At 45.7% G+C, this 26434-nt stretch overlaps 1 protein-coding gene across 3 annotated transcripts in view; it reads left to right on the top strand.

Moving 5' to 3' along the window:
• Positions 1-24207, top strand: part of PRR5 (proline rich 5) — a 57307-nt gene extending 33100 nt beyond the window's left edge. For all 3 annotated transcript variants that reach the window (XM_008919372.3, XM_018083686.2, XM_008919371.3), the window contains 4 exons: positions 543-634; positions 2855-2995; positions 20152-20290; positions 23055-24207. In XM_008919372.3, the coding sequence (XP_008917620.2) occupies positions 543-634; positions 2855-2995; positions 20152-20290; positions 23055-23605 (923 nt within the window). In that variant the 3' untranslated portion in view covers positions 23606-24207. The remainder of the gene's footprint in view (positions 1-542; positions 635-2854; positions 2996-20151; positions 20291-23054) is intronic.
• Positions 24208-26434: the final 2227 nt, after the last annotated feature.

The following is a 26434-nucleotide window of genomic DNA, read 5'->3' as shown; positions in this document are numbered from 1 at the left end:
ATAGTATCTGATTCTGACACCAATAGTAATATTGATTGATTGCCATTGAATTTGCTTCCTGATAAGTCATGTTGTCTCATCTGAAAACCTCCTAATCATTGGTGTGTTCATCTCCATAGTGCTGGTGGAGGTGCAGGGGTGTTGCTCTCCTTTCACGGTTGGTTTTGGGGCACAGGGATGGCAAAGAGCTTGTCCAAAAAGTCACAGGGCCATTTTGGGGAGCAGGGATTTGAAGCCAGCTGTTGAGCCACTTTTCCTCTCTGTGGATCTGGGCTCCTGAGTAACCTCAGAGTCTCTGAGTTTACTAAGAGTTTACTATTAGTTTACTAATTAGTTTACTATTAGTTTACTGATTTTATGTGTCACCTGAAAAGCCAGAAAAGCCACCAAAAGGGTACTGATTCCACACTGCTGCCAGTAGCTGCTACGTGATTCATCTTAGTGTTTAATAGGAGATTCACATTGTTTCCTGCATGTTTTACTCTTGGCAGTGAGCTGGTTACAACCTAAACACTTCACGAGTTTGTTTTGTGTTTTTGCAGGGCAGAAACTACTGGATACCTTAGCTGAAACCTGGGATTTTTTCTTCAGTGATGTCCTGCCCATGCTCCAGGCTATTTTCTATCCTGTGCAGGTGAAAAATTACTCTGTTACTACAGAATCTTGAAAAACTGGAAAAAGCAACTTTACTGGTTCATGAGCAGATTGATGCAATCCTTCATTCTCTCTCCTTGGGCCAACCTCCCAGTGCAGCTGTTCTGTACAGTCATGTCATGCAAATAAGTTCCTTATGCAAATGGGTTTGAAGTGCTTGGGTGGAAAACGTGAAGGGGAACTTTGCAAACAAAAGTGGAGTGCAGGGAGGCTGGTTGGTCCTTGTGCCAACTCACACTAAAAGTGAAAAAAAGTGTTGTGACTGATAAACTGAGATATGCACACCATGAAATAAGTGGAGCTGTGTGGACTTCAATATTGCATTTCCTCCTCTGCACTGTGAATTTGTTCCTGTAGTGTTTCCACTTTTGAAAAGGAATTATGCTTCTGAGATCAAATCCTGTGCTGCTGGAAGGGGACAGCAATAGCCAGTGGAGTTACACCAGTTTTAGACGAGCACAGATTTTGACTCCAGTAATTTTAAATCCACCACAGATACTTGATCTGCTCTGGGTGAAGGCTCAATCTTCTAATTTACTGGTGGCCACAAAGTGTTGTTTATCACTGAGGTCCCAAGGAAATCTGTACCAGAGAGGTACAAGTGACTTTCTGGGGCTGCTCATAGGTGCCTTCAGATGTTAGTGGGAGCTTGGTGCCTGAACATATTTGGGGAAACTTCAGAAACCTTCTCCCTTTTTTCCAAGTGAACTTCATGCCTAAAACGAATGCCCAGATATTAACAATATTACCATTTGCATTTGCAGATAGTGACAGATACATGAAATCTGATTTCAGTGGAAAAGCTGTAACTTCACACAGAATTTGATTCTGAAAGGGAAGAGCTCAAAAAACACAGAGGGCTACTTCACTCATAGGCTTGTGTCTTACCAGGAGAAACGTCAAAACAACAGAAATAAGATGGTATTAAAAACATACTGAAACACAAAGGGAGGTTTTTCTAAGTGCCCCATAATTTAAATCCAAGTTATTTGGGCACCTAGAGATATAAGTAGGCTCTCAGCCTGGTTTTCCAAAGCACTTAACTAAATTAGGTTTTGGAAATTGCACTGAACACTCCTTTTCTCTGTTGTGTTTCTGAGGCCTTTGAAAATATTTTAGTAACACGAGTCTCCTCCCCTATCAGATGGAAATAATTACTTGAATTTTTAAAGGAACCTTGAGGGGTAAATTCAAGTAGATCTAGTTGCTGATGTCCTGAGGATACTTCACAAAGCCCAACTGGTGCTTATGTGCTCTTCTAAATGCTGTTCATTAGCAACTGAAGCAGGTTTGGAGTCTTCTCTTCTTCAGCATAAATATTAACAAAGTGTTCAGTATAAATATTAACAAAGTGAAAAGGAATGGGTGGGGTTGGGTCAGGCTTCTTTAGTCCAGACTTAGGTAAGTCAACACCACCTGAATACCAGACCTTCCAGAAGTGTTAATATTTGGCCCACAACTCTCACAACAGCGGGCAAAAATATATGTGTACAGCCATATATACCCAAGGGAAAACCCCTAATGCCAGCAGGAGGAACAGTTTTACAACTCCCCCTAAGGCAGGAGCTGTTAATCTCTGCAGACAGAGGTGGTGGTGTATTCTTTTGTGTTCTTCAGCTGGGAGTTCCTTCAATGACATGGTAATGCTGAACTGCAAAAAGATGTCTTTGAGAATGCACTGTGAAACTTCAGCTCTGCTCCTCCTGCCTTGTAGTGAAGTCTCTCAAACTGGAGAGAAAAGAGGATCCACAGGTGGGGCTGACTCAGGATTCCAGCCACAATTTGAAAACAGTAGCCAGCCAGTATTGAAAATCTTAGGAAATAATGGAAATTCAACCAGTTTGCAACCCTGCTTTTTATTATTTTTTTTTCAAACATATGATACATTTCATTAGTGATATACTGTTAAGTACAAAATATTCATATATATATGAATATATGTGTAATTCAGTGCTCACCCCAGCCCTTCATCTGCACACACACTCAGTCATTGCCTGTAGCCTTCACTGCTGCCAAAATCAGATTTACTGTGCAGACTCATAGGCTGCTCCCCAGCCTTTGTTATGTTTCTTTGGCTTTTCACTTGGGTTTGCCACTCCTGCAGTCCCTCAGAAGGGGAGGAAGGGATTTTGCCAGAGGGTTTTTGCAAGCTGTGTTTCACCCTGGCCGTGCTGGGCCTTGCTGTGTTTGTGTGTGCCAGGGGAAGGAGCCCTCGGTCCGGCAGCTGGCTCTGCTGCACTTCAGGAACATCATCACCCTCAACATAAAGCTGGAAGATGCACTGTCCCGTTCCAGAGCCAGAGTTCCACCCTCTATCATTCAGATGCTGTTAATACTCCAGGTAAATTGGTTACTTTTCTCAGGTTGGTTTTTTCCCCTCTGTCTTTCTGTGCTGCATTGCTGAAATCTTTGCTCGTTCCTTGAAGACTCCTGACCCAGAATTCCAGAACAATCAGCTGTGGTCTTGCTGTCTAAAAGTAGGGGCTGGAGAGATGCCTTGAGATCCAGATGGTCTGAGCACAGACTTGTATTGAAACTGTGGACCTTGAAACACCAGGTTTTGCAAACAGAGCAGTGTGTGTGGTAACGGCAGGATTTCCATTAAATGCTGGGTTTTGCTGCACTGGCAGTTCAGGATATGAAGCTTCACATCTGGAGCAGGCAGCAAAGTGAATATGCAATTTATGGTTGAATCATGGTCATATTTGGTCACTGGATCCAAATTCTATCAAAGCTGGTGATACAAAAATATTAAGACCAGATAGTGCTATTTGCCTTCAGTGTTGGATTATTTTTTTTTAGTACTAATGAGGAGAAACAAAATGAGGAATTCCAGGCAAAGATTTTTTTACTTGCTTAATTAAAGAAAAGCATGAGCATGTGAGGAGAAGGGGGATGAGGCAGAAGGGAGGCAGAGAATCAACAGTGGATTCTTAGAGGTTGAGGAAATTGAGATGTTCCTGGCTCGTGATTTTATTTTTTTTATAAGTATGTTTCTTTGCTGTTCACAGTATGAATTAGTTCTGTGTCTGAAATTTTTTTGAAGAGCACAATAATCTAATCAGGCCAGTGATGAAAATGGAGGCAAGGAGTAAGATTCTATGTGCTGGGTCAAGAAAAGGGATTTTCTCAGTGTGCATTTGTTGGAGTGTATAATGATGTGTTTAACCTGGTTTTCTCATTTTGCCTGTTTAGGGTAAAAGGCCAAATGCATTCTAGTTGCAAAGCTGTTGATGGAAATCAATAACCAAGTGAGAGAGAGTTTGCCCCTGGGTGTTTATTTCTGCATAGGTTACCTCTGGTTGTGTGGTGGGGATGGTGAAAGTCCTTTCTTGGAAATTGTTCTGCCAAACTGGTGGTTTAAAGTCTAATGGAAATTGTGAGAAAAGGTCAGAAGAAGATCTGGGAATTATCTATTTACATGCTTAGCAGTGTTAGTCAGTAATTGGATTTCAGAACAAAGGCTTTTTTCCTAACTCAAATGTCACATTAAACAACAGCAAATTTTATACATTTGTGACATAATAATGGAATTTTCTTGGTTCAGTTTAACTCCATGTGTTAATAGGGCTGGAAGGGACATAAAAAATCAGCTGTCCAGTGAGCACGTGGTGGCCTTGTGTGCTTGTATTTCCCAGACTGAGGGCTGATGTCCTGATGTGGATGTTGTCTAATCCCTGTTTGTGTCCACCATGACTGGATTAAAGTGGCACAGATTTGGTAACTGATGCATCTGGTATTATGTTGCAGCTTGTCACGGTGTAGGGGAAGAGCTCTGTCAGTTTGTCAGGAAAAGACACGTGTGGGATTTCAGGGACCTCTGGGAAGTCCCTGACTGACCTACTGCAAGGTGCACACATTACTCACTTGTCTGGGCCCTGGCAGGGAGAATAAAACAATCCCTGCCAAAGACCTTCTGAATAAAAGGGCCTGAAATTAAGTTGCACCCCTTACTCTGTCGTTTGGTGGGTTGTTTTCCCTTCTTTGCATCACATCTTTTCTCCTGTCCACAGTGAGCAGTTTGCTGGAGTTCCATGCCAACCATGGATGGAACACCCTGGTGTGGGACACAGCACCCACACCAGTCCTCTGGCACACATGAGAGAGGATATACTTTGAGACAGATGGGGTCATCAACCTGGCACAGATCTCACAATTTGTGCAGAGAGACAAATACCTCAATTTCAGACTATGAAAAAGCCTTGGAGAAGGAAAATGTATCTTCCCTGTGTCTCCTTCTGAAGGACTAGAAGAACCTTCATCTCTGGGATAAAGCTGTGATGAGTATTATAATAGCAGCTTGTATATCTGAAGCTTTGTTGGAAGATACTCTCCTTTGAAAGGAGAGAAATCAGTCCTTGGTTAATCATTATACTTGGGTTCTTCAGTGTCACCAGTGCTATAACCTGGTCTAATGACAGACCAGCAATCTGCCAGGAAAGAGGCAGTCCCCAGAACTGGGGGGAGGAGGGATAATCCTGTGCTGGTAAAGTCAGTGGCAGTTCTCTCACAGTTTGGAAGAAGGGCCTTGTACCACTCAAAGTGTGAGCTGCCTGCGCAGCGTGACCCGGTTAGGAAGCACACACTGAAATGTTCACCCTTTGTGGCTGCTGACAGGCAATGTAAGGCCTCCAGGATGCTCCCCTTGCACTTGCGGGGCCTTCAAGAGCCAGAGTCACGACTGAGGGAGGTAAAAGAAGTAAAAGTGCTTTTGAGCAGTGAGCGATGCTCAAGAGCTCTCGAGACTGCAGTGACTTGTCAGTCTCACCCTGATGACCCTTTCACTTTGGGTGAAATTAGGGAGCTGGAGGGAGAGGGATAGACAGGAGAAGAGTTTAGAAAAGAGCTATCTCTTTGTGCTCTGTGAACCAAAGAGAGCAAAACTGCCAGCAGAGGATAAACAATCTGACTTATTTCCCAAGGCGTGTTGTCAGAGATTACCTTTGCCACCGAAACTGGGACATCCTGTCTCCAGGTATCTCTCCTGAGGTCTGAGAAATTTGGAAGAGAAGAACTAAAGAGTGTTTATCTGCATCTTCCAGTTGACATCAAGATTATCTGAGTTCACAGAACCTCTCTGGGTGACCTGGGGTATTTAAAAAGCCAAGAAGAGCACAACATGATATCTCTCGTGCTGAGGGATGAGGCCTCACAGAACAGAAAACAATATCTCATGCTGAGGGATGAGGCCTCACTAAACATAAGCTCTGAAGAGAAAAATAAAACCTGTGGTTTCCTTTCTGGCTCTCTGAGCTTCGTTTGAACTCCCTTGCCCGTTGTCTTTGTCTGTAAAGGAAGACAAAATAAATACATAAAACTGCCCAGTGGGACCTATTTGTTGTCTCTGGAAAGTTCCTTACACTTTAAAGGGGGCAGAAAAAGTACATTGCAAGATCTGAAAGCAAGATGCAAAGAGGGCTGTTTTTTCATCTCAGCAGCCACACAGCAAACCAAAGGCAGCCTAGTGGTTAAAAAACAAAATACCCTTTGCTATCACAAAGCTGCAGCCAGAGATTTGCTGTAGCACTGCAGTGTGTGTCAGCTGGGATCAGTTGTTCATGGCCATATGTTTTCAAATTCGGTGATTGCTTTTGAGAGCTTGTCCTACTGTAAAGTCTCTTCTACCTGAAGGCATCGGTTGAACAAAGTGGTCTGGGTGTGAGGTTTCCACATGCTTTTAGTTTCTCTTTCCCTTTTTTCTGAACTCCTGGTTTAGAAGACACAAAAAGAAGAAACCCAGGTATTGCAGACCTTATTTAAATGCAAATCACCATATCAAAAAACCTGTGCTTCCCCTGGATTGTGCATAAATTTGTTTCCTTCCTTCCTTCCTGGTGAAGGGGTGACTTGTCTGTATTTCCAGCAGCTCCACAGGCACAAAAGGGAAGAAATCTTGCAGCCAGGACACTGACTGACACAAAGGGAAGAGTCCTTTGTTGCTTTGTGTTGACATATGCAAAAACTGAGAATCTGGCCCTCAAGATTTACACTTTGGAGTACTTTGTGGATACATTTGCTTCTGTGCAATATTTTCTCTTACTGTGTTTTGTTTACTGTCTCTATCAGCAAGTGCAGTTTGCAGTGATTAAATTGACAGGAGTTTGTTATCCTGGAGTGAATTTGTATTGCTGGGGTTTTTAGCAAGGCACAGCATTTATTTGTTGTAGGAAAAAGATATTTTTAAAAGAAAATCTTGACCTTTTGGCCAGTGAGGAGTACTTGTCACATTTGATTTTGAGTTCCTTCGTGTGGTCTCTGTTAGTGTGGTGGTTTTCTGGCGCTGGGAATCACGTCTGCATGGAAGCAGCAGAAATGCTGGAACTGTTTCATCTGCATCTTGCCTGGGGCAGGTTGGGATGTGCTGTGTTAATGAGACAAGAAGCTGGGAGCTGACCAGAGAGCTCAGAGCAGTGACAGCAGCAGTGACCTGACCTGGGCTTCACCCCCACAGACACAGATAGATCTGCACTCCTGGGCCCTCCCTTGTAAGCAAGGCCAGTGGAAGGCCATTGCCACGTGAGGGGAACAGATTTCATTTTGAGATCGAGTGCTCTCCCAAACTAGCTCTCAATATACTTGACACCACCGGGTGTTAACACTTCTGTAACCTTAAGCAGTGGAAAAACAAGGAAACTACATAAAATGGTAGTTCTCCTTTGTTACATGTGACCCTGGCTCATGAACACCATGGCACAGGGATTTAAACGTGCATCTTGTCCCTCATCTTTAGCAGAAGGACAGTTCTTGGGAACATGACTGTAACCTTGTCCATACCAATTAAATATGATGGTTTTCCAAGGCAGTTTGCATTGTGCAGATTCCCTTTGGGTGTGTGCTCACAGTGCATTTTAAGAGTACCTTGCAACAAGTAAAGTGTCAGTTCTGTGCAGGATACCAGTTAGTTAATCAAGGGCATGGCTGCAGGTGGAGTTGGTCAAAATAATGTAAAATGTCTCCTGGAGTTTGCCTGTGTTAATGAAAGTGGCCTATTTAAACCAGTGCAAGTTCATTGGTAGGCAAATCCTTAATCCTTAAAATAGAGCAAAATCAGTAAAATTATTCTTAACTTGAATTGGTCCTTGCAGAACCTATAATTTTGTTGAGTAAGAGGGAGAAGGTTTTAACTAATTGCATTAATCTGTACCAATGACTTTTGTGGACCCATTTGGGCCAGTAGACTAAAACTGGCATAAAGGCATAGAAATTTTGACTATTGAAAAGCTCTGAGCAAGGAATGTTCCCACAGTGCAAGAATCCTTTGAGTCAGGGTGCTTTAATACTGTAATTCATGGGTTGTCTACAGGGGGAACATAAGAAAGTTAATCTAAGCTACCTTTTAAAAAAGATTAATTAAACCTCATTACAACTCTGTATGGACACTCATTCTGACAATTAAAGGGAGTGGGAAGGGAGGGAAGTTTAATTAATGGCACTTCAGTTCTACATCAGAGGCTTTAAGCACAGTTTATCTTAACAGCTCTCTGTTCTTAATTCAGTTAGTGTAATTCCATTTTAATTTAATTTAATTCCAGATAGACAAATTGGAATAGGGAATAGTGGCTTTTGAATTGCCCAGGGCACTACAGGTGAGGTCCTCAGGAGGTGGCTCTCACTTCTTCACTTTTGGGATCAACCACAGAGCTGGGAGCCATGCCAGGTGCCACCAGCCCCGTGAGTGGTGTCTCCCAGCTGTGGCAGTGGTGGCACCAGGCACAGAAGGGGGGCTGGGTTGTGTCTGTGCAGGTAACAGGGTCAGCTGGTGCTGTTTGGGGTCACTGGGGCAGCACCTCCTGCTCGTGAGAAGAACAGCAGGAGGAGTTTCCAACAGAGAGGCTGTGCAGGGCTGTTTTGCAGTGTCCCACCGTGGGCTTTCCTGTGGTTTTCAGAGACAAGTGGCCATGGGTTCCAGTCAGACCTGCTGGGCACAGAGCAGCTTGGCTGGTCCCCTGGGCAGGTGCCACTGTGCCCCTGCCCTCTCATAGCCTAGAGCTGTCTGTCTGAGCACGGGCCTGGCAGAGAAACTCCCTGCCAGGGGGTTCCAGAGCCAGCCCAGGTGCCTGTTCTCCTGCTCCTCAAACCTTTCCTGCAGCTGCACGTGCTCTCTGCATTTTGGGCACTGGTAACAGCCTCTTCTCCCCTCATCTTCCTGGCTGCTTCATCACCTTTTACCTTCCATATGTTGCCTTCTGCCTCTTTTCCTCCCCCTCCCCATCTTGCTCTCCCCTGGGGCAGAAGGGAGGGAGGCAGAGAGGGGAGTGACTGGCAGCATGTCAGTCTCACAACACAGCTTGGAGGCTCATCCTTGCAGGCAGCTCCTTCTCTGATCTCAGTTTCCCTCTGCTGGCTTTGGTTATGCCCATAAATTGGGTCAAGACCCAGTAGCAGCCTGTTGCCTGCCTGCTTCTCTGCTATAGAATTTTACCCTTATGGGAAGACGTGTTTCCATTTAAACTGACAGGGTGATCAAAACAAATTATATTAAATGTTTCAGCTTCTTTCTCTTCCCAAGAAGGTGCACTGAGAGGGGGAAGAGTTGTGGAAGTTGTGGAAGCTCCTGCTCTGCCACACCACCTGAGCCCCATCCCCAGGCCTTTCCTCTCCTGCTCTGTGGTTGCAGGTGCCAGAACCAGCAGCCCGTGGGTGCAGTGGGTACCAGGCTGGTGGCACAGGGACTTCTGCAAAGGGCAGCTGCTTTGTGGAGTGTTTCTCCCAAAAATGAAAAGGCAAATCTGTTATAATTTGCTCAAGGTAGGGGAAGGATGGAATGAGTCTCTTGGAGGCATCCTTTCTCCCCTGCTGGGTGGGCAGGGTTAATTGTCTTCTATCAGTAATTTCACGGTCTCACCCTTAGTTTTGCTGCAGCTGCAGAAGGAACAACTATGTGACAGGGTGATGTGCAACATGTACTGTGAAATTCATTAGCTACCCAATTACTACAAGCAATTAAAAGGTAAACAGTTCTTCATGTGATAGAGCAGGACTCAGATTACATTATTTGATTTAAACCATTATCTCCTGGGAGCCTCCTCCTGTTTCCAGTGAGCCACACAAATCCCACATCGTTGGCCTCGGTGCTCTTGATGTCCCCCAGAGACTGTGGTCTTGTCTCCTTGTTGTAGGGTGCTTGTTGGGCTCCAAGGAAAATCCCTCATTCCTCCTGTGTCACTCGAGAGCCTTTCTTGGGCTTTCCTTCTTCAGTTGAAAAGAACAAAACCCTGGAAGAAGCTGTGGGATATTTCTTTTGTTTGTCAGAATGCCTGAGTGCCACGAGGACAGATGTGCAGGCAGTATGAAGCTGGTGCAGCTCTGCTGAAGCCCCTGGGTAGCAGAGGGGGAACTGGGCAGCAGTGTTGCCTGAAAAGCTGTAGAATGTGGTTATACACAGAGCTGTGTTGTTAACACTTGAAACAGAAGCAAGGAGAAGGCTTGCTCCCTGCAGGTGGCTGTGTGATATTGTGTGCACTAAATCAAAGCACCAGTGCTGAGGGGCAAAAGAAACACTTTTGCTTCAGTAGTAGGGTCATATTGCCAAGAGGCATCTGTTGGTTCCAGCCACACTGGTTTCCATTACTCTGGTGGTTGCAGGAATTCTGAGTGCTGCTGGATTTTGCCAGTCCCTGGCAGGTGATGGAGGAGAGAAAATCGTCCCTTTAGAGCCACTCCTGCAGTCACATCCCTGATGCCCGGGCTGTTTGCATTTGGGGAGGGCACTGCTCAATGCTGGAAACTCAGATTTGTCTGCTTGTGTTTCTGTGTTTCCTCTTATTCCCTACACACTGGATTGCTGAGGGAGGGTATCCATTCCAGAGCCAATCAGTTGCTTTCCAAGTATTTTGAATTTGTCAAGACATTTTTATTGAAATTAAACTGTTATGTAGAAAGGTGTTGCTTTCAACAAAGCTTTAGCTACAAGCCAGGAGGGCTCCTTCAGGCCTGGGCACCTGGGCTCCTAAATTATTGCCTTCTGGGATTGATGGAAGCTCAGCCTCCTTGGACAGGAGAATAACCACAAAGTGCCAGGATAGACAGGTGATCTGCTGCTTCCTGGCTCACAGGGATGAGTGTTGGTGATGGAAATGGTGTTGCCACCAGAAATAGCGAAAATTTTAAAAATCCAGAAGGCAGAGTTCATCTGCTCAGTCTATTCAAGTGTATTTCAGAAAAGAAGATGATTCCTGGAGTAGATTCAGTCACCTGTGAAGGGTGAAGCAGCTTGGAGGATGCTGAGGGAGGAATGCTCATGAATGGTTTAAAAGGGGAGTGTGACTCTGAAAGGCAGTGTCAGAAATCCTCACAAGCAGGTCAAAGCAGCCAAGTGAATGTTTGTAGCTCCACAAAAGCATCAAAACAGCCTGGATGCACTGAAGGAGGGCTCTGCCATCCTTTTTGTCTTTGAGTATCCACCTGAAAATAAATGTGAGATGGATTTTCTTGTAATAAATGAGAAAACACTCAGAGCCAAGAGTAGGTAAAGGCCTTGAATGCTCAAAGTCAGCAATTCCCCAGCAAGGTTAGATGAGCTTAACATGTATAGATCAGCAAGAACTTCAGGAGGGAGCCTAAAAAAAGAAAGAGATTTATTCTCTTGGACATGAAACATCACATCTAATTTGGTAACTCACAGGCTGGTTCTGCAGGGGCTGCACGTGCACTTCTGTGCACATGTGTGCTTGCCTGGGAGTGTGATGTGACAGTCCTAAAGCACTTGTAAATGCACATAAACTGACTCCAGCTCGACTTTATTCCATAAGGAGCTCTTCAGAGACACTCACCTTCGTACAGATTCCTTTGGTGGGTTGTTTCAAAGTCACATGAGGTTATTTGAGTGCTCTGGTCTGTGCTCAGGGGAGTCACTCAGCTGGGAATCAGAAACCTCTAACCCTAAACCTGTAAAAGGCAGAAATTCATACCATTATTTCTGTTGGAACTTTATTAGCAAACTGGCTGTTCAGCTTCTGCTTCAGGACTCTAAGCACTGTATTTAAAGCCTCAAAAGTAACTTCCTTGCTTCCAGTCATTTCATATCTTGTATTAATCTTCATCCTCTGCTTTGTCTTTTGCAGTCTCATATGAAATGTTTAGTGACAGGTTAAGAAAATTAACACATAGGGTTTGGGGAGTCAGGGGAAGACTGGCCTGTCTCAGTGTTTGATGCTTTCTGGGAAGCAGAATCCTGTTGCTGGCTCTCCCTCTGCAGCCAAGACATTTGAAAACCTCTCACCAGCTGCACACAAACCCTGTCTGGGTGTTTAGTGATCCTTATCTTTTGTCTGTGTCTCAGTACCACCAGTGAAAAGAGGGAGAGACAGAGCAGCTTCTCCCCCTGACAGTGACACAACTTGGCACGTGCTGGAGAGTCGAGGGAATATGACAAGATCTTTATTTCTGAGGCAGCCACAGGGCCCTGAAGTGCTGACTCCTGTCAATGGGGCAGTGGCAAGCTTCTCTCCCTGCCCTGACTGCTGTTGCTATGAGAAAGGCAGAGGCTTTAGCAGTCTGCCAGTGACTTAGGATAAAATGGAGAGAGGAAAAAATATTGTGAGGCAACATTCTCGTGGGTTCATAATGACTGCATCTGTCCAGCACGTGCAGAAAGAACACCAGTGCCCAGGAATGGGGATGTAATGCCCAGGGCAGTTGTTAACTGGTATTAAATTATTCACCCAACAGGGGTTATTCTGATTTAAGAGCACTTGAGAATTTGATGTGTCAGTCTTACCTTTCCCACTTTGTTCTTTACTGTGAGATAAATACCTGTTTGTGAACACAAAACAGAGGTTTACTGAAAATGGGTTCATTGTGAATTCTCAGCCCCCTGCACCGGGCTCAGAGAGCCCTCTCAGAGAGCAGTCTGCTTTCTTCCAGCTTGTTCCAGTCTGCAAAGGTGTGACCTCTGTTTCCTCCCAGCCCAGGCACATTTTCGTGTTCTGCTTTTGGACTGCAGCAGAGAAACCCCCACAGGGAGGAGGGCACACACAGTTCAAGCAGATCAGGTTCAGCTTAGTCAACACAGGCTTTGACAAAGCAAAATTTAGTCCTCGCTCAGAGCAGTTTTGCTCCTGTTCTGAAACTGTTTCCTAAAGGCTAAAAAATGTCAGAGTTGTCTGCTTGGGATGAAAGTGGCCTGAGTCATCAGGGAAACCCAGGAGGAAGTACCTGACATTTTCTAGCCTGGCAAACACAGACAAGTGGGATAGAAGGAGGTTGAAGGAGGTGATCCTTCCCCTCTTCTCTGCAATCTTGGAGGCCACACCTGCTGTGTCCAGTTCTGGGCTCCTCAGCACGACAGAGACATGGACACAATGGAGACAATCCAACAAAGGACCATGAGGATGATACAGGGACAGGAGCATCTCTCGTGTGAGGAAAGAGTGAGAGAGCTGGGACTGCTCAGCCTGCAGAAAAGATGGCTCGGGGGCATCTTATCCATTGTTACAAACACCTGAAGGGGGAATGTACAGAAAATGAAGCCAAGGACTTTTTGTGGTGCTCAGTGACAGGACCAGAGGCAATGGGCACAAACTGAAACAGAGGAGGGTCCCTCTGAACATCAGGAAACACTGTGTGACTGTGAAGGTGACTGAGCAGAAGGGGTCAAGAAAAGCACTTGGCAAAAGTAGCAAAACAGTCCATCCTCTCCATGTTCAGAGGACTCAGTAGTTAAGCAGGTTCTTTATTTCTGGAAACTAGTTGCTCTATCAGTTATTGAACATCTTCATCTTGATGGTTAAATAATTTCTAGCACAGATTGTTTATGCTTAAGGGCTACCACAGAGTCCTGTGCAGCAGGTTTTTACATCCCTGTCTGCCAGAAGCACCAACAGATTCTGCAAGAAAGCCTGCACTGAGCATGACTTATTTCCTTTCTTTGCTTGTGCATTTGTCCTGCTACCACTGTTGGCAAGAAAACATTGAATTAAGTTAACTTTTAGTCTGACACTGCACAGCTGATTCTGTGCCCTGGGTTACCCTCAGTGCCAAGATTGCAAAGGCTGAGAAGAATCCATTATCACATCTGATGCCTCCATGTGTAAATGGAGGTGCTGCTCCACAAAAGGAATTGTGTTTGTGTAATACTGGGAGATTTGCTCTGCAGGGCTGACTTCCAGGGACCATGGTGGGCAGTTGGAGGTGAAGGAGCCGGGTACCTCCTTCTGCTTGGGCTTTCTGATTTGTGTGGAAGCCCAGGGGGTATAAGAGCAAGGTCTCTGTTTTTCAGTAGAGTGCTGTGCATGTCCACTGAAGATGGGGCTGGGTGGGCTTAGTCAATGAAAGGGCCACAGTGGTGTAGAGAAAACAACTGTACACACCTGGGGACAACTCCTGAAGCCTCTTCTCAACCAGGTAAACCAAAACATAACTTTTTCTGCTGTAGGTTTGTCTGAGAGCATTGCAGGATCAGTAACAATTGGATTATTAGCCTTTAAGTGTGTGCATGCATCTGTTCAAAGGCAGAGGGAGGGCTGCAGATCTCTGTCCAGAATGTGACCCAAAGCATAACTGGGGGCTTGTGCTGTGCCACCAGTGGTGCAGGTGGCAAGGACTGGGGCCCCATTTATGCCCGTGCCTGCCCTGAGGTGGGGCTGGTCTGTGTTGCTCAGGTTCCAGATGTGGTGCAGTGAAGGTTGTTCCTTGCACCAGAGTGGGATAACCAGCAGTCACAGCCTCTAAGAGCACTGCTTTCCCAAGCTCTTACGAGCAAGGCTTGTCTCTTTGACACAGCCAAGCAGCAGCTTTCACTGTTCCTGTGGTCAGCAGGGTGTGCACTGCAGCCTGCACACCCTTATCAGTTCTCCAGCAGTGTTGGCTGAATAACGTGTGTTTTCACTCCAGATATTATTCCGTGTCTGCCTTGCGGTGTGCCTTGTGACTTCTCATTTCAGTTTTCCCTGGGAGTGGCTGGGCAACTATTATTATCCAGTATGTGTCAGATTATCACCACTGCATGAGTGTTTCTTGCAGTCATATTGATCTGAGTCGTCACTTACAGAAAGAAATGGGATTCTGGCTGCGTTTGTCTTTCCTCAGAGGAATCTGCTGCTTTTGAGCACAAAGCAGTTACATTTCTGAGCTGCTTTCCTGTGTGGTTAAGACATGAGGCCAGGACCTCCCTTTGCTCTGGGGCCTGACCCTGTAAATGCTTCTGGCAGTGTGTTCCTGTCACACAGCACCAGGTCAGGACTGCTCCAGCCACCAAGGGTGAGTCCAGCCACCAAGGGTGCCCCTGTGCACCCACACTGAGGGTGCCCCACAGACTGAGGGTCAGGGGGTGTTATTTGTCCCTGAGCTGAGCTGTACACAGTCACTTCTTGTCCATGGGCAGAGGGCTTTGCCCTTCTGGTCCATCAAGTTACCAGAAGTGATCATTGCTGAAATGATCATTAAATAATCCAGAAGTCTTTTACTCCTTTCTCTCCTGAGTCCAGAAGTTGGTGACCCAGGGATTGGCTCACAGCTGGTCCTGTTTGGTGTCCCTGTGGTAGAGCTGCCCCTTTGTCAAGGACCAAGACATGCTGTGCCTCCCTCAGTGCCGTGTCTGCTCCTGGCAGAGGGTGGGACTTGCTCCAGAAGCCCTGCTTTGCCCACCCTGGCTGGAGAAAGGCAGATTTTGTTTATGTTTTATTTTATTCTTTTTTTTTTCTTAATTTAAAAGCTATGCAGCAGTTTGCCAGTTGAAACAGAAGACAGCCTTCTGCACTGATACTCATTCATGTACAGGTGCTGCTCAGCTGAAGTGTTACAGCTCAGCCTGAGTGCTGCATCCTTTAATCCATGGCCAGTGCACACTTCAGCACATCCATGAGCTGCAGGAGGGTGTGAAGTGGTTTTTTAGGGCACCCTTAGACACTGGTGATACTTTTTAATGTATGATTTATTAGGTTAATGACCTTACAGTATTCTGTGCTAAAGAGGGAAGTGAAAAGCAACTGAGCAGTACCACCATTTCTAGATGTTACTGGTGGTGGGTGCTTTTAGTCAGAACTGGAAACCACAGAGGGCCTGTGGTTTTTATAAACACTCAGCAAAACACTGAGTTACTGCTGGTCAGTTAAAAGCAGTTTGGTGTTTAAGAGTTCTTTATGATTGTTTTCAGACACAGATGAGTGAGGAGTTACCTGGGACAATGGGCAGTTGTCCAGCCAGAGCTGAAGCAGCTGCAGTAAAGATGAATGCAGAGAGGCTCATGTGGCAGAGAAGATCAGCAGATGACAGGGGGCTTGCCCAGGGCCTGAAAGAGGGGCTGAGGATGGATGTGGGGTGTTTTGGAACTGCAGATGTGAAGGGGACAAAGCTGAGGGTTAAAACAAAAGGAATCAGGCATGAGGGAGTGATGATGGCCAGGGGGAGATCCAGCTCAGCCACTGAAGTGGAGTTACATGGCCAGGCAGCAAGGGAAAGCAGCCAGGGAGCAAAGAGAACAGCCAGCAGAGGTCGGGTTCTAGTCTCTTGCCATATATGAGACATGTAGAGAAGTCCTATTTTAGGAAGAAATTGTTGGCTGTGAGGGTGGGGAGGCCCTTGCAGAGGTTGCCCAAAGAAGCTGTGGCTGGCCCCTGGATCCCTGGAAGTGTCCAAGGCCCAGGCTGACAGGGCTTGGAGCGAGGAAAACCTGGGCTAGTGCGAACGTGTCCCTGCCCATGGCAGGGGGTGGGACTGGATGATCTTTAAGGTGTCTTACAACCCCAACCATTCTCTGATTCTACACATGGAAAAAGGAGACTGTGACCTTATGTGGGGTTGTGAAACCCTCCCTCTATTCTTCTGAACAGATGTGTTTGTTCTTTCCTCTGTGCTTTTGCAAGAAGCCCTTGTGCCCTTTAAAAACACAGTAGGAGTTTGTGGTTAATTTACAGAATTAACAGGGACAGAAACCTGAGCAGTTTAGAGGGTCCATTCTCCTGGAATGACTTATAGGTTTGTCTTTGGTTCTGTTCTCAAGCAGAAGAAAAGTTTTGTTCCAGCAGTTCAGCAGATGGGGCAGCATCTTCATAAAGTAGATGCATCAATAACCTGTAGTCTTCAGGGTATATGGCCCTTCAAGGAGTACTTATATATTTACACAGCAAAAATAATCATGCATAGGGCCCTTTTAATGCTTTTGAACTACTGTATACAATTTTTTGGTCCTAAATGATTTAATTACAGGTTAATGAAGTTTGGGACATGGATGCTGTGTTAAATGCAGAAATACATGTCTTTGTTCTTGATAGACCTTCTCCATTTGCAATGGTATTCACTTATTCAGGACTCAAATCCTCATTTTCCGTGCCTTGAGAGCAAGGCAGGCTCTTGTCATAATATAACATTGTCATCCTTCCAAAGATAATGATGTGACTCCTGTTGCATTTCAAAACACTGTGACTGAGATGAGGATTTGATCCAGCAGCTCCACTCTTCCAAAAGTGCTGAGGTACTTGCAGATATTTGATATTGAGCTATTTTGGCCCTCAATTGAGAAATAAATAGGTCAGGCAAGGCCTTTGAAAGGAATTTAATAGATACATCTCACAGTCACAGAGAAGCATGAAACTCTCCTGCTAAAATGAAATTGGGTTCATGAAAGGTCACAGTTATCTTTTAAAGCAAGTTTTTGCATGTCTGCAGAGCAAATGCTGCATTAAAGATAAGGGGAGAGTCTCTGTTTTGCTGATAATGCTCCAAGTTTTCTTTTTTCCTCCAAACTGTGGTAGAGCTTCCTGCCAGCTGAGCAGCCAGCCTGCTAGATATGACTTTTGCTTTGTTGCTCTGTAGTGACATACCAAACCAGTAAGGCATCAAGCAAATACAAGAAGAACCATGAGCTGCCAAAATAACAGCAAAATACTACTATTATTATTGTTGTTGTTGTTGTTATTATTGTTGTTATTATTATTATTATTATTATTATTATTATTATTATTATTTTATTGGTGACTTTTAAGTCCTGTCATCAGTTTTTCATAAACTATTTTGGCACTAATAACTATTCCAAGCTGGCTTAACTCTGAAGCTAATTTTGCCTTTCTATGCACAATCACTTACAAGTTTGGTGAAGGGTCTAAAAAGGACTTCATGTAACTTTAAGTATATATTGATATCGATGTGAATAGATGTATAAATGTCTAGATGCATCTATCTTTACACACAGATATATGAAATATTTATGTTTTTATATCTATGTAAAGAATTATAACCATGCTTTCCTCTCTCCTAAACTTCCACCAGAAGTGCCTTCCCACTGAGTTTGGTGTCACACAAACAAGTCATTTTGCCTGTGGCACAGTGGATGGGGTAGAAACCTCTGGTGGAGAGATAAGAGTTTGAGTGCACCCTCAGGGCTGGCAGATAAAGCAAAACAGAAGCTTTCCCTGACCTCCTAAAAGCTGATCTGCTTTAGGGGGTGTCTGTCCTTCCCCATGAAGCTCCTTTGCCCCATACAGCAAGGACTATTTCAGCTTTCCGAACCTAAACTTTGTACTTGGGCTGGTTCATAAATAAGTGATGGTGTCCTTCAGATCATATGGAAAGTTTGGGTTTGGGAAGCTGAAATAGTCCTTGCTGAACTTTGGGATGTAGTTGTGTGTGGTTAAATAGAGGCCCGGGGGGCGTTTGTCAATAAATAGCACAGCAGAAAGAAATGCAGGAAAACCACTGTTTTACAGGTTCAGGAGCCTGTTACACTCCTGCTCTCCCAGAAGCTCCACAGCAATTAAATGGTTTAAGGGAACTGCAGGAAAGGCTGGAACAATGGCCAGAGCAGGAAGGATGTTGCAGGTGGATACAGCACGTTTGTGTCAAGGTGCAGAGCAGAAGAGAAGTCAGCACGGCTCCAGCAGACACCAGCTGTTGTTTTGTGACTTTTCAGGACGTTTTTAAAAGCATCCCTTGGATGCAGAGCTGAGGAAAAAGGCTTGTGGCAGGCTGTGTCAGTGCTGGTGGGTTTACACTGTAAAGGTGGTGTTTTGTGGCCTCTGCCCTGCAAAAGTGTGAACTAAAAGAGGGTGAAGGGAAAAGGGGGTGGGGATTAGCACTGCTCTGGAGAGAGCAGGGGTGAAGGTTGAGGGCAAGACTAAAGAAGCAGCTGATTGAGGTGATTTTGGAGTCGGGGTTTTGAGAGAAAAGGGTGTTTCTCATGAGCAAGGAGCTGATGGGCTCTCCAGGCACAGCAGCTGCAGGGCAGCAGTGATGGGGATGAGGTGAATCTGTGACCCACACGGAATTCAAATTCTGCCCACATTCCAATTCTGTCCAAATTCAGATTTTCTGCTGGCCATTATTCATTTTCCATTCATAAACTTCTGTGAAGCGACGAGCAGCCGAGGGGTGAAGTCAGCCATTCACAAACACCTCTGATAGTCACCCCAGACTCTGGTTAATGAGTCATACTGAGCTCTGAATACATCCTGAACGTCAGGATCCTTTCACATGCTGAAGGAAGTGTTGCAGTTTTACTCACTTGATCTGCATATTGCTCTCTGGAGGCTTTCATCCCAACGTGTTTCTTCTTACAGTAATTCCAGGGGCACGTTATGAAATCTGGGATTCTGCAAAATTCAAGCAGAGCTCTTGCTGAGCGTGGCATTTAGGATCTTAAATTCTGCAACGTGGTGTGTCAAGCATATTGGCCACATAGCAACACACTAAAATGTGAATTTGCTCCGTGTTGCAGGAGGAATCCTGCACGTGAGTGTGCAGGGCTCTGCTCAGACAGTGCAGGAGCACACAAAGGGAGAATAACAGCTCTGCAGGGCCTTTCCATCACCTCTGCAGCCTTACAAGCCCACTTGGGGGTGGAAGTGCAGAGTTAACAGCTAAAGGCCAAAGATTTTCCCTGTGGGTGACTCTTACCCTGCTAATTATAATGTGACTTTTGCCTGGATAATAATGGCAAGTGCCAGGGAAGGGGTGAGGAAGGAGAACAAGTTTCTTCACTGTAAATATTCATTGTTGAAAATACCCTGGAAGAAATACTTCTGAGGGTCTCAGTTTCACCTTTTCCTTAGTGCTGCTGGTATGGCTGAGGTGGCAGTGACACCCTGTGGTACCAGACACTGTCGTTCAGGAGTTGAGTCCCCTCCAGCTTATTTTCTATGATTCTTTGAGCTCTGAAGCATCCTGTGACTTCTGTGAAGGCAAGGTTTGGCCAAGATGAAGGAAGGCCTTTTGAATATCCCCCATAGCAATTCAGTCTGTTGAAAATGCAAGAAGGATACAACCAGTGTAAATGAGCAAAAAGTCCGGGATGTTTCTAATTCCTCTTCACTGGACCAGACCCCCCATCATCCCTGAGTGCCTTTGCACTAAGGAGGATGCACCTTCCTGGGTTTAAATGCCCTGGAAGTAGCTCTGGCCTGACTCACATCTCTTGGCTTTACAGTGAGAGGAATCAGCTGTGGGAACAAACCTGGATCACCCCACAGTGTGCCTTTGCCATGGCTCAGTGAGAATGCTTGCCCTGGTGAGCCAGGAAAGCTCCTGGCTGGAGGGGGCTCATCCTGGGTATTTTCTCTTTTTCAGGGGGTTCACGAGTCGAAAGGTGTGACTGAAGATTACTTGAAGCTGGAATCCCTGATCCAGAAGGTCGTGTCTCCTTACCTGGGCACGTACGGTCTGTACTCCAGCGACGGACCCTTCACGCACTCTTCCTGCATCCTGGGTAAGAATCTGGGCTCTGTCTGGCACAGCACAGAGGCTTCCCCAAAACCTTGCTCTGTACAGGGCCAGGATCCTCACAAGAGACAGCTTGCAGTACTCACAGGAGGCAGTCAGGCTCCTTTTCTGCGCCCTTGCTCTTTGCAGTGTGCAGAGTCACAGTGAAACTTGCCAGTGGCAGAAGATGAAAACAGATCATCATAACAGTGCTCAGTAATAAAAATCAGTAAAAGTGAATCTAGAGTGTGTTTAGCATTTCCATCCTGCCTTTTAACAAGACAGCTTTAACACGGGGTGTTTTATGGACAGGGAGAGGAAGAAGCAAGAAGCCACCTCGGTGGCTCGTTAGTGTTCATTAGTACACAAAGATCCTACAAGGCTGTTAAAATTAGGGAAGAGAGCAGGAATTTATCTTAGAGCAAACTAATCCATAAGCCTTCAAACAGGTAAAAGCTTTCTGCAGAGTAGAAGGTAATAAAGTGTTCTCCATCCCAGTGGAGGTAAGAAAAATAGAGCGAGCCACACGTAGCAGGGGAAATTCAGGTTACATGGAAGGAAAAATCTCTAATGTCACATGAGCTGCCTCTGGAGGCTGTTAAATCTTCACTGTGAGGCACTTCATACATGTCACCTACATCAACACCCGTAAGGAGCAGGGGGGGTAAACGTGGGCCAGCCTGGTGGCAGAGGCTGAGGCAGAACCTTCTGAGTCCCCTCCAGCTTATTTTCTGTGATTCTTTGAGCTCTGAAGCATCCTGTGGCTTCTGTGAGGGCAAGGTTTGGCCAAGATGAAGGAAGGCCTTTTGAATATCCCCCATAGCAATTCAGTCTGTTGAAAATGCAGGAGGGATACAACCAGTGTAAATGAAATAGGAAATGTGATAGCACCTGAGCATTTTAATGTAAATGCTGTGATGGCCTGCTTGAATAGAGCAAACAGAGGGGAAAATAAGTTCAATTGTGTGTTTTCTGTGCAGTCAATTTAATCTGTTTGCTTGTCAGAAACGGTCAGTAAGGAAGTTGATTTTCCCTTGAAGCTGAATGGAAAAGTGGTTGTGTTGCAGTTTAAGAAACAAATCAGTTTTAGGTGAATAAATAGAGGCCAGTTATTTATGGAAAATGGTTCAGAATTACTACTTTGTATTCACTGCTTGCCACTAAAATGCCACAAGCATTTAAATGGAGCCCCAAATTGACAGTTTTCTCAATACAAGCTTTTGTATGTGAGGGGAAAAAAACTCACCCAAAGAGAATAAAACACCAGTGAAATGAACTGTTAGAAAATAAATGTTGCATTACATGACTGCAGAAGATAGGAAGGTTCTGGTGGGCCTCTTGCTGTGGTCTGGGGTGTGGAGCTGTAGCAGAACCCCTGAATAGGTCTGACTGCAGTCACTGAGCCTGGATCCAAGGAAGCTGAGTGCTGGAGTCTCTGCTGCTTTTGAACTGATGCATCCACCTCTGTCCAACTGCTTTGGCAACACGTGACATGTTGTGACCAAAAACCAGAGTTCCTGTGGCAGGGCAGCCCCAGGAAACCTTCTCTGTTTGCCAGGTCAGACTCCTAACAAAGAAAAAGTCCAAAAGTGAACTTGGTTCAGATGTTTCACTGCTGTCACAGGCACAACAGCAAAATACAGTTTTAAGTACAGAAACTGGGTTTTTTAGTAGTACAGCACATGATTGGGATTTGTGTCCAGGTAAGCACATAATTACATATAAGTGTAATTTTATGAGGCTGGCATTTGTAAAGGAAGTTGCCTGGTTTGCAGGGAACATGTACCAGCATCCTGATTTAAAGCAGACAGTGTATTTGCAGTGCCTGTGGTTGACTTCCAGAGGGTGTTTTGATCCCTTGCTCCAGCCATGGATGGCAAAATGAGAGGAGCAGGAAGAAAGTTTCCAAAGTGAGACTCATTATTCACACCACTTTGTCTTTTGTTAGCATGAGTGAGTCTGAGCACAAAGTTTGCTTGCTTGGTGGTGATTTTCAGAGCACTCCAGCCCTAAACCACCGCTGGAGAAGGAGCTCTGTGCTTCCGTGCTGCCACCTGCTGCCTATTTTTTGGAAAAATCCCACTTGCTTAACAGCAGCGTTCGGGCAATCAGTGGCTTGAGTGCAGGTTTGTTCCCCAAAAATAGGTTCCTGTGGGCACTGCCCTCCAGTTGACATTTCCAAACACCCCTGGTGCTGTCCCCACGTGTGATCTCTGAATGATGCTTTGAATCTGATTTTTCCAGAGTCAATAGAAAGACTGTCTGTCTCAATCCTCGTTGCCCCACATTTAAAGAGACTTGATTTTCCCAGAGTAGGTGGAAAACTTAAAAGTTCAGCTGCTAGAAAAGAGTGATTGTAGCCTGAAGAAGAGCAGAACTGCACTTTCTGCTCTTGAATAACGAAAATATTTACAATTTTATGTCACCTCTCCCACAATATTTACTGTTTTGCTGCAGCCGCTGAAGTTGTGTAAATAAAAGTGAATTTCAGCTGTTATTTGTGAAGATAGGTTTGGGGGTTTCAGCGTGCTGAAGTTGTGTAAATAGAAGTGAATTTCAGCTGTTATTTGTGAAGATAGGTTTGGGGGCTTCAGCGTGCTGAAGAAAAGCAGGAAACGTGAAGCCTGCAGACCTACAAAACCAGTGAAGCATGTTCTTGTGTAAGAGCTTCTGTCGTTTAGGAAAAGCTCGTGCATTTCGAGCACTCGTGGTTGTTAGAGCCATGCAAACGGAGTTTGTGGGGGTGACTCTGGCTGTTCCTGTGTTCACAGAGAAGAGGTTCTTCAGGCGCTCCAAGTCGGGCGACGTGCTGGCCAAGAACCCCGTGGTGAGGTCCAAGAGCTACAACAACCCGCTGCTGACGCCCGTGGCCGAGTACGAGACCGAGGGCATGGCCTCCAACGGCACCGGCATCCGCAGGCACTCCGTGTCCGAAATGACCTCCTGCCTCGAGCTCCAGGGCTACTCCAACCTCACCACCATCATGGACAACGGCTCCAAGAGCTCCGTGACCACCACCAAGAGCTCCCTGTCCGGGGAGCAGGAGCGGCCCAGCGCCGGCTCGGGGCAGTGCTCCGGCAAGCTCGGCACGGCCGAGCAGCAGAAAGGACTCTTCCACCCCATGGACGACCCACACAGGTCTTTTGAGCTGGACAGAGACCCTTCCTTGATTCCAGTTCCCTCTTCCAGCCCCGAGAACATAGTGGATCAGATTTTGGAGTCGATGGACTCGGATCCCGAAGGCATTTTTATCGATTTCGGGCGGGGCTGTGCCAATTCCTCGGCGTACAACGTGGATGTGAACAGGCAGAGCATCATGTGAAGGAGACTGGGAGACAAACCTTGGGGTTTAGTATTACATATGGAAGTTACTAACACGAGGAGTCAGACTGTGGGCCAGCTGTTTGTTCCAGGGCAGAACCTCTGCTGTAGGTCACCACAGCTCTGCTCAAGTGAAGAAACCCAAGTTTGCGGCAGGCAGGAATGTGCTGAGGGGGGAGAAGCTCCGACCACTTCTCCCTGTCACTCTGCAGTCGGATTTCCTATTGTCTTTATGAACTTGGGGCGTTCAGGAGCTGGCAAGTGTCTGGTAAAATGCTCTCAGTGCAGCTGGCAGTGTTTGTTCAGTAAAACAGCCCAGCAAATAGCTGTGCTCACTTCTAATTGTCTAAGGAGATTTCCCGCAGACAACGGGTTGTTCTCTGAACTGTAACACCTCAGCCAGGGTAAAAAGGTATCCTTTAAAAAAAAAAGGAAAACCAACCAAACAAACCCCAGAGGCTGTGGGCCTTTATACCACAGAATACAGTGATAAAGAAGTCTCTTTTACTCTTTCTCTTGTACATCTTGTATGCGCTCCTTGGCCTGATGGTGAGTGAGAGTTCTTGAAGAAAGGCAAATAAACAGAAATGTGCTTCCTGATGTCACGAGATGTCTCATGTCCTGTGTCACAGCCAGTGCTTGGTGTCTGTGAGAGAGTTGTCTCAAAACTGGCTTTTAATTGTGTGTTAATTTGCTCTGAATGTGACACTTCCAAGAAATCTGCGCTGTCAGCTCCTGGAGCATCCGTTGTGCAGAGAGATTCCACGACAGTTCAACCTACTTGTTTCCTTAATAAATGACAATTTATTAAGGCCTCTTGGGGGAAATCCTAATTATATATCTGTATCCTTAAAGAAATGCCATAATGCATGTGCTGTCAGTGTAGATATTTGGGGAGTGTGAACCTTGCAGCCCCTCTCCTCCTGAGCACTCCCAGCTCTGGGATTTCCCCTGGCAGTAACGTGGTGTAAGAGCTGTGTCAGAGGGCTGATGCACAGGGTACTGAGGTGAAGTAGAAATCCTGTCTAATCCTTAAGTTATGCTGAAAAGTTTCTCTTAGGCAGAGATAAATAATTGATAAATAATCTCTCCTACGTCCCAGCAGTCTCAAACAGCCAGGGAACACACGATGTGGGGCAGAATCAGTGAGGAAGGGGGGGCTGAACACCAACAGGCAGCGGAACATGCCCTCAGTGAGAGCAGCTCTGGTGCCTGGGAGGATCTTTGGGGTCCAACAGATGAAATGGTTTAGGAAGCAGGCACTGAACTACCCCTCTGAATTATTATTTAACTTGGAGGAAAAGGGTATCCACAGCCGTGTTCTGAGGAAAATCCAAAGATGAGATTCAGACTTCTACAGGAAAACATAAAAAAATCCAGTGCATCAAGGCCTCTGCACACCTTTTTCCTTCAAGGAACTACAAATGTATTAAGAGTCATAAGCTCATTTAATTATTGGGGAATATTTAAGCACAGTTTCAAGGGAGAAGAGGACTGCTGGGACCCTTCCCACCTGAGCTTTTGCATGGTTAGTGCCCTCCCCTCTGATGGAAGAGAATGCTGGCAATGAACTGACTTCTCCCACCTTGCACAGTCAAAATCCTCCTCTGAGGAGTGTTCCTTGGCTGTAAATGTTGCACAGATGAGAGAGACCACCCAAATTTGTGATGCTCCTACTGGTAATCCCAGTGCAGGCAGGTCAGGGGTGTGGTGGTTTCGGAGACAAACCAGGGAGTCCTTACAAAGGAAAGATGTGTATCAAAGAGAACAGTGCAGGTTCTTGCCAAAATATATTAATGAAGTGATGTTTTTCAGCTTCCAGCTGCAGTGTCCCAGTGCACAAGTGGTACTGGAGCTTTGCCCCAGGGGGGCATTCTCGGTGTGCCAGTTACTCCTCACCACCTTTCCTTCGTTGGGATAAATCGTGGCATTTTGTATCCTAATCCAAGAATCGAAGCTCTCTGCTCTTTCCCTAGCTGGGACAGGTTCCAGAGCCCTACTGGGGATAAGACAGAGCAACAGATAGCAGGTACAGCTCCTGTCATCTGGCACTGCAGGGTGAGCATTAAGCAAGCCAGGGGAACTGGGAGACCAACCTAATTAACAGCTGCTGAGCCCTGTGGAGAAGTGCTGCAGCTCCCTGGAGCACTGCTGGAAAGAGCAGAATAATTGGCTGCAGATAATGCTGGGAAAATGACTTTCCCATTATTCAGTTAGCTGCTGGCACGCTGGTTTTGATGGGGCTTTTGACTAAAACAAAACACCTGAACAACTGAACTGTGGTGACAGGAGAGCTATGGGCCACCTTCTAGGGCCACCATACAGACATGTGAGGGTGTGAAAATAACTGATCTCTCTACAGTTCTGTTGGACATGTATGGATTGCCCCTTTATTATGATTATATGCTCAAAGAACACCTTGGAAATGATAATGTCAGAAAGCCTTTAGTGTTATTTTTGAGCTCTGGTCTACAAAAATGTGACTGTCGTTCCAGAACTTTGAGAAAAGCACCAAAATTTGGCGGCAGGGAGCAGAAACCCAGATACCAGTCGAGCCAGCAGTGCTGCAAAGAACATATGTAGCCATTTTAATAATACATAAATCAGTGCTGCTGTGCTCTCCAGGAGAACAAAATGCTTGGTGTGCAGCTGAAGTCTTGCTTGCACCTTTCCCCAAAGGAAAAAACACACTTCTAAAAGGAGAATAAATGTATTTTGTGTCAGAGAGACTTCCAGCATCCCTTTCTCTTCATGTGGTGTGGTAGCAGCAGCAGCAGCTTGCTGTGCTCGGTGGTTTCAGAGGTGCTAGACTCTTTCTTCTGTGAGAAGG

The sequence above is a fragment of the Manacus vitellinus genome, unplaced genomic scaffold (assembly GCF_001715985.3).
Source record: "Manacus vitellinus isolate BGI_N305 unplaced genomic scaffold, ASM171598v3 scaffold_66_pilon, whole genome shotgun sequence".
Lineage (NCBI taxonomy): Eukaryota > Metazoa > Chordata > Aves > Passeriformes > Pipridae > Manacus > Manacus vitellinus.
This window is presented reverse-complemented; position numbering and strand designations above follow the sequence as displayed.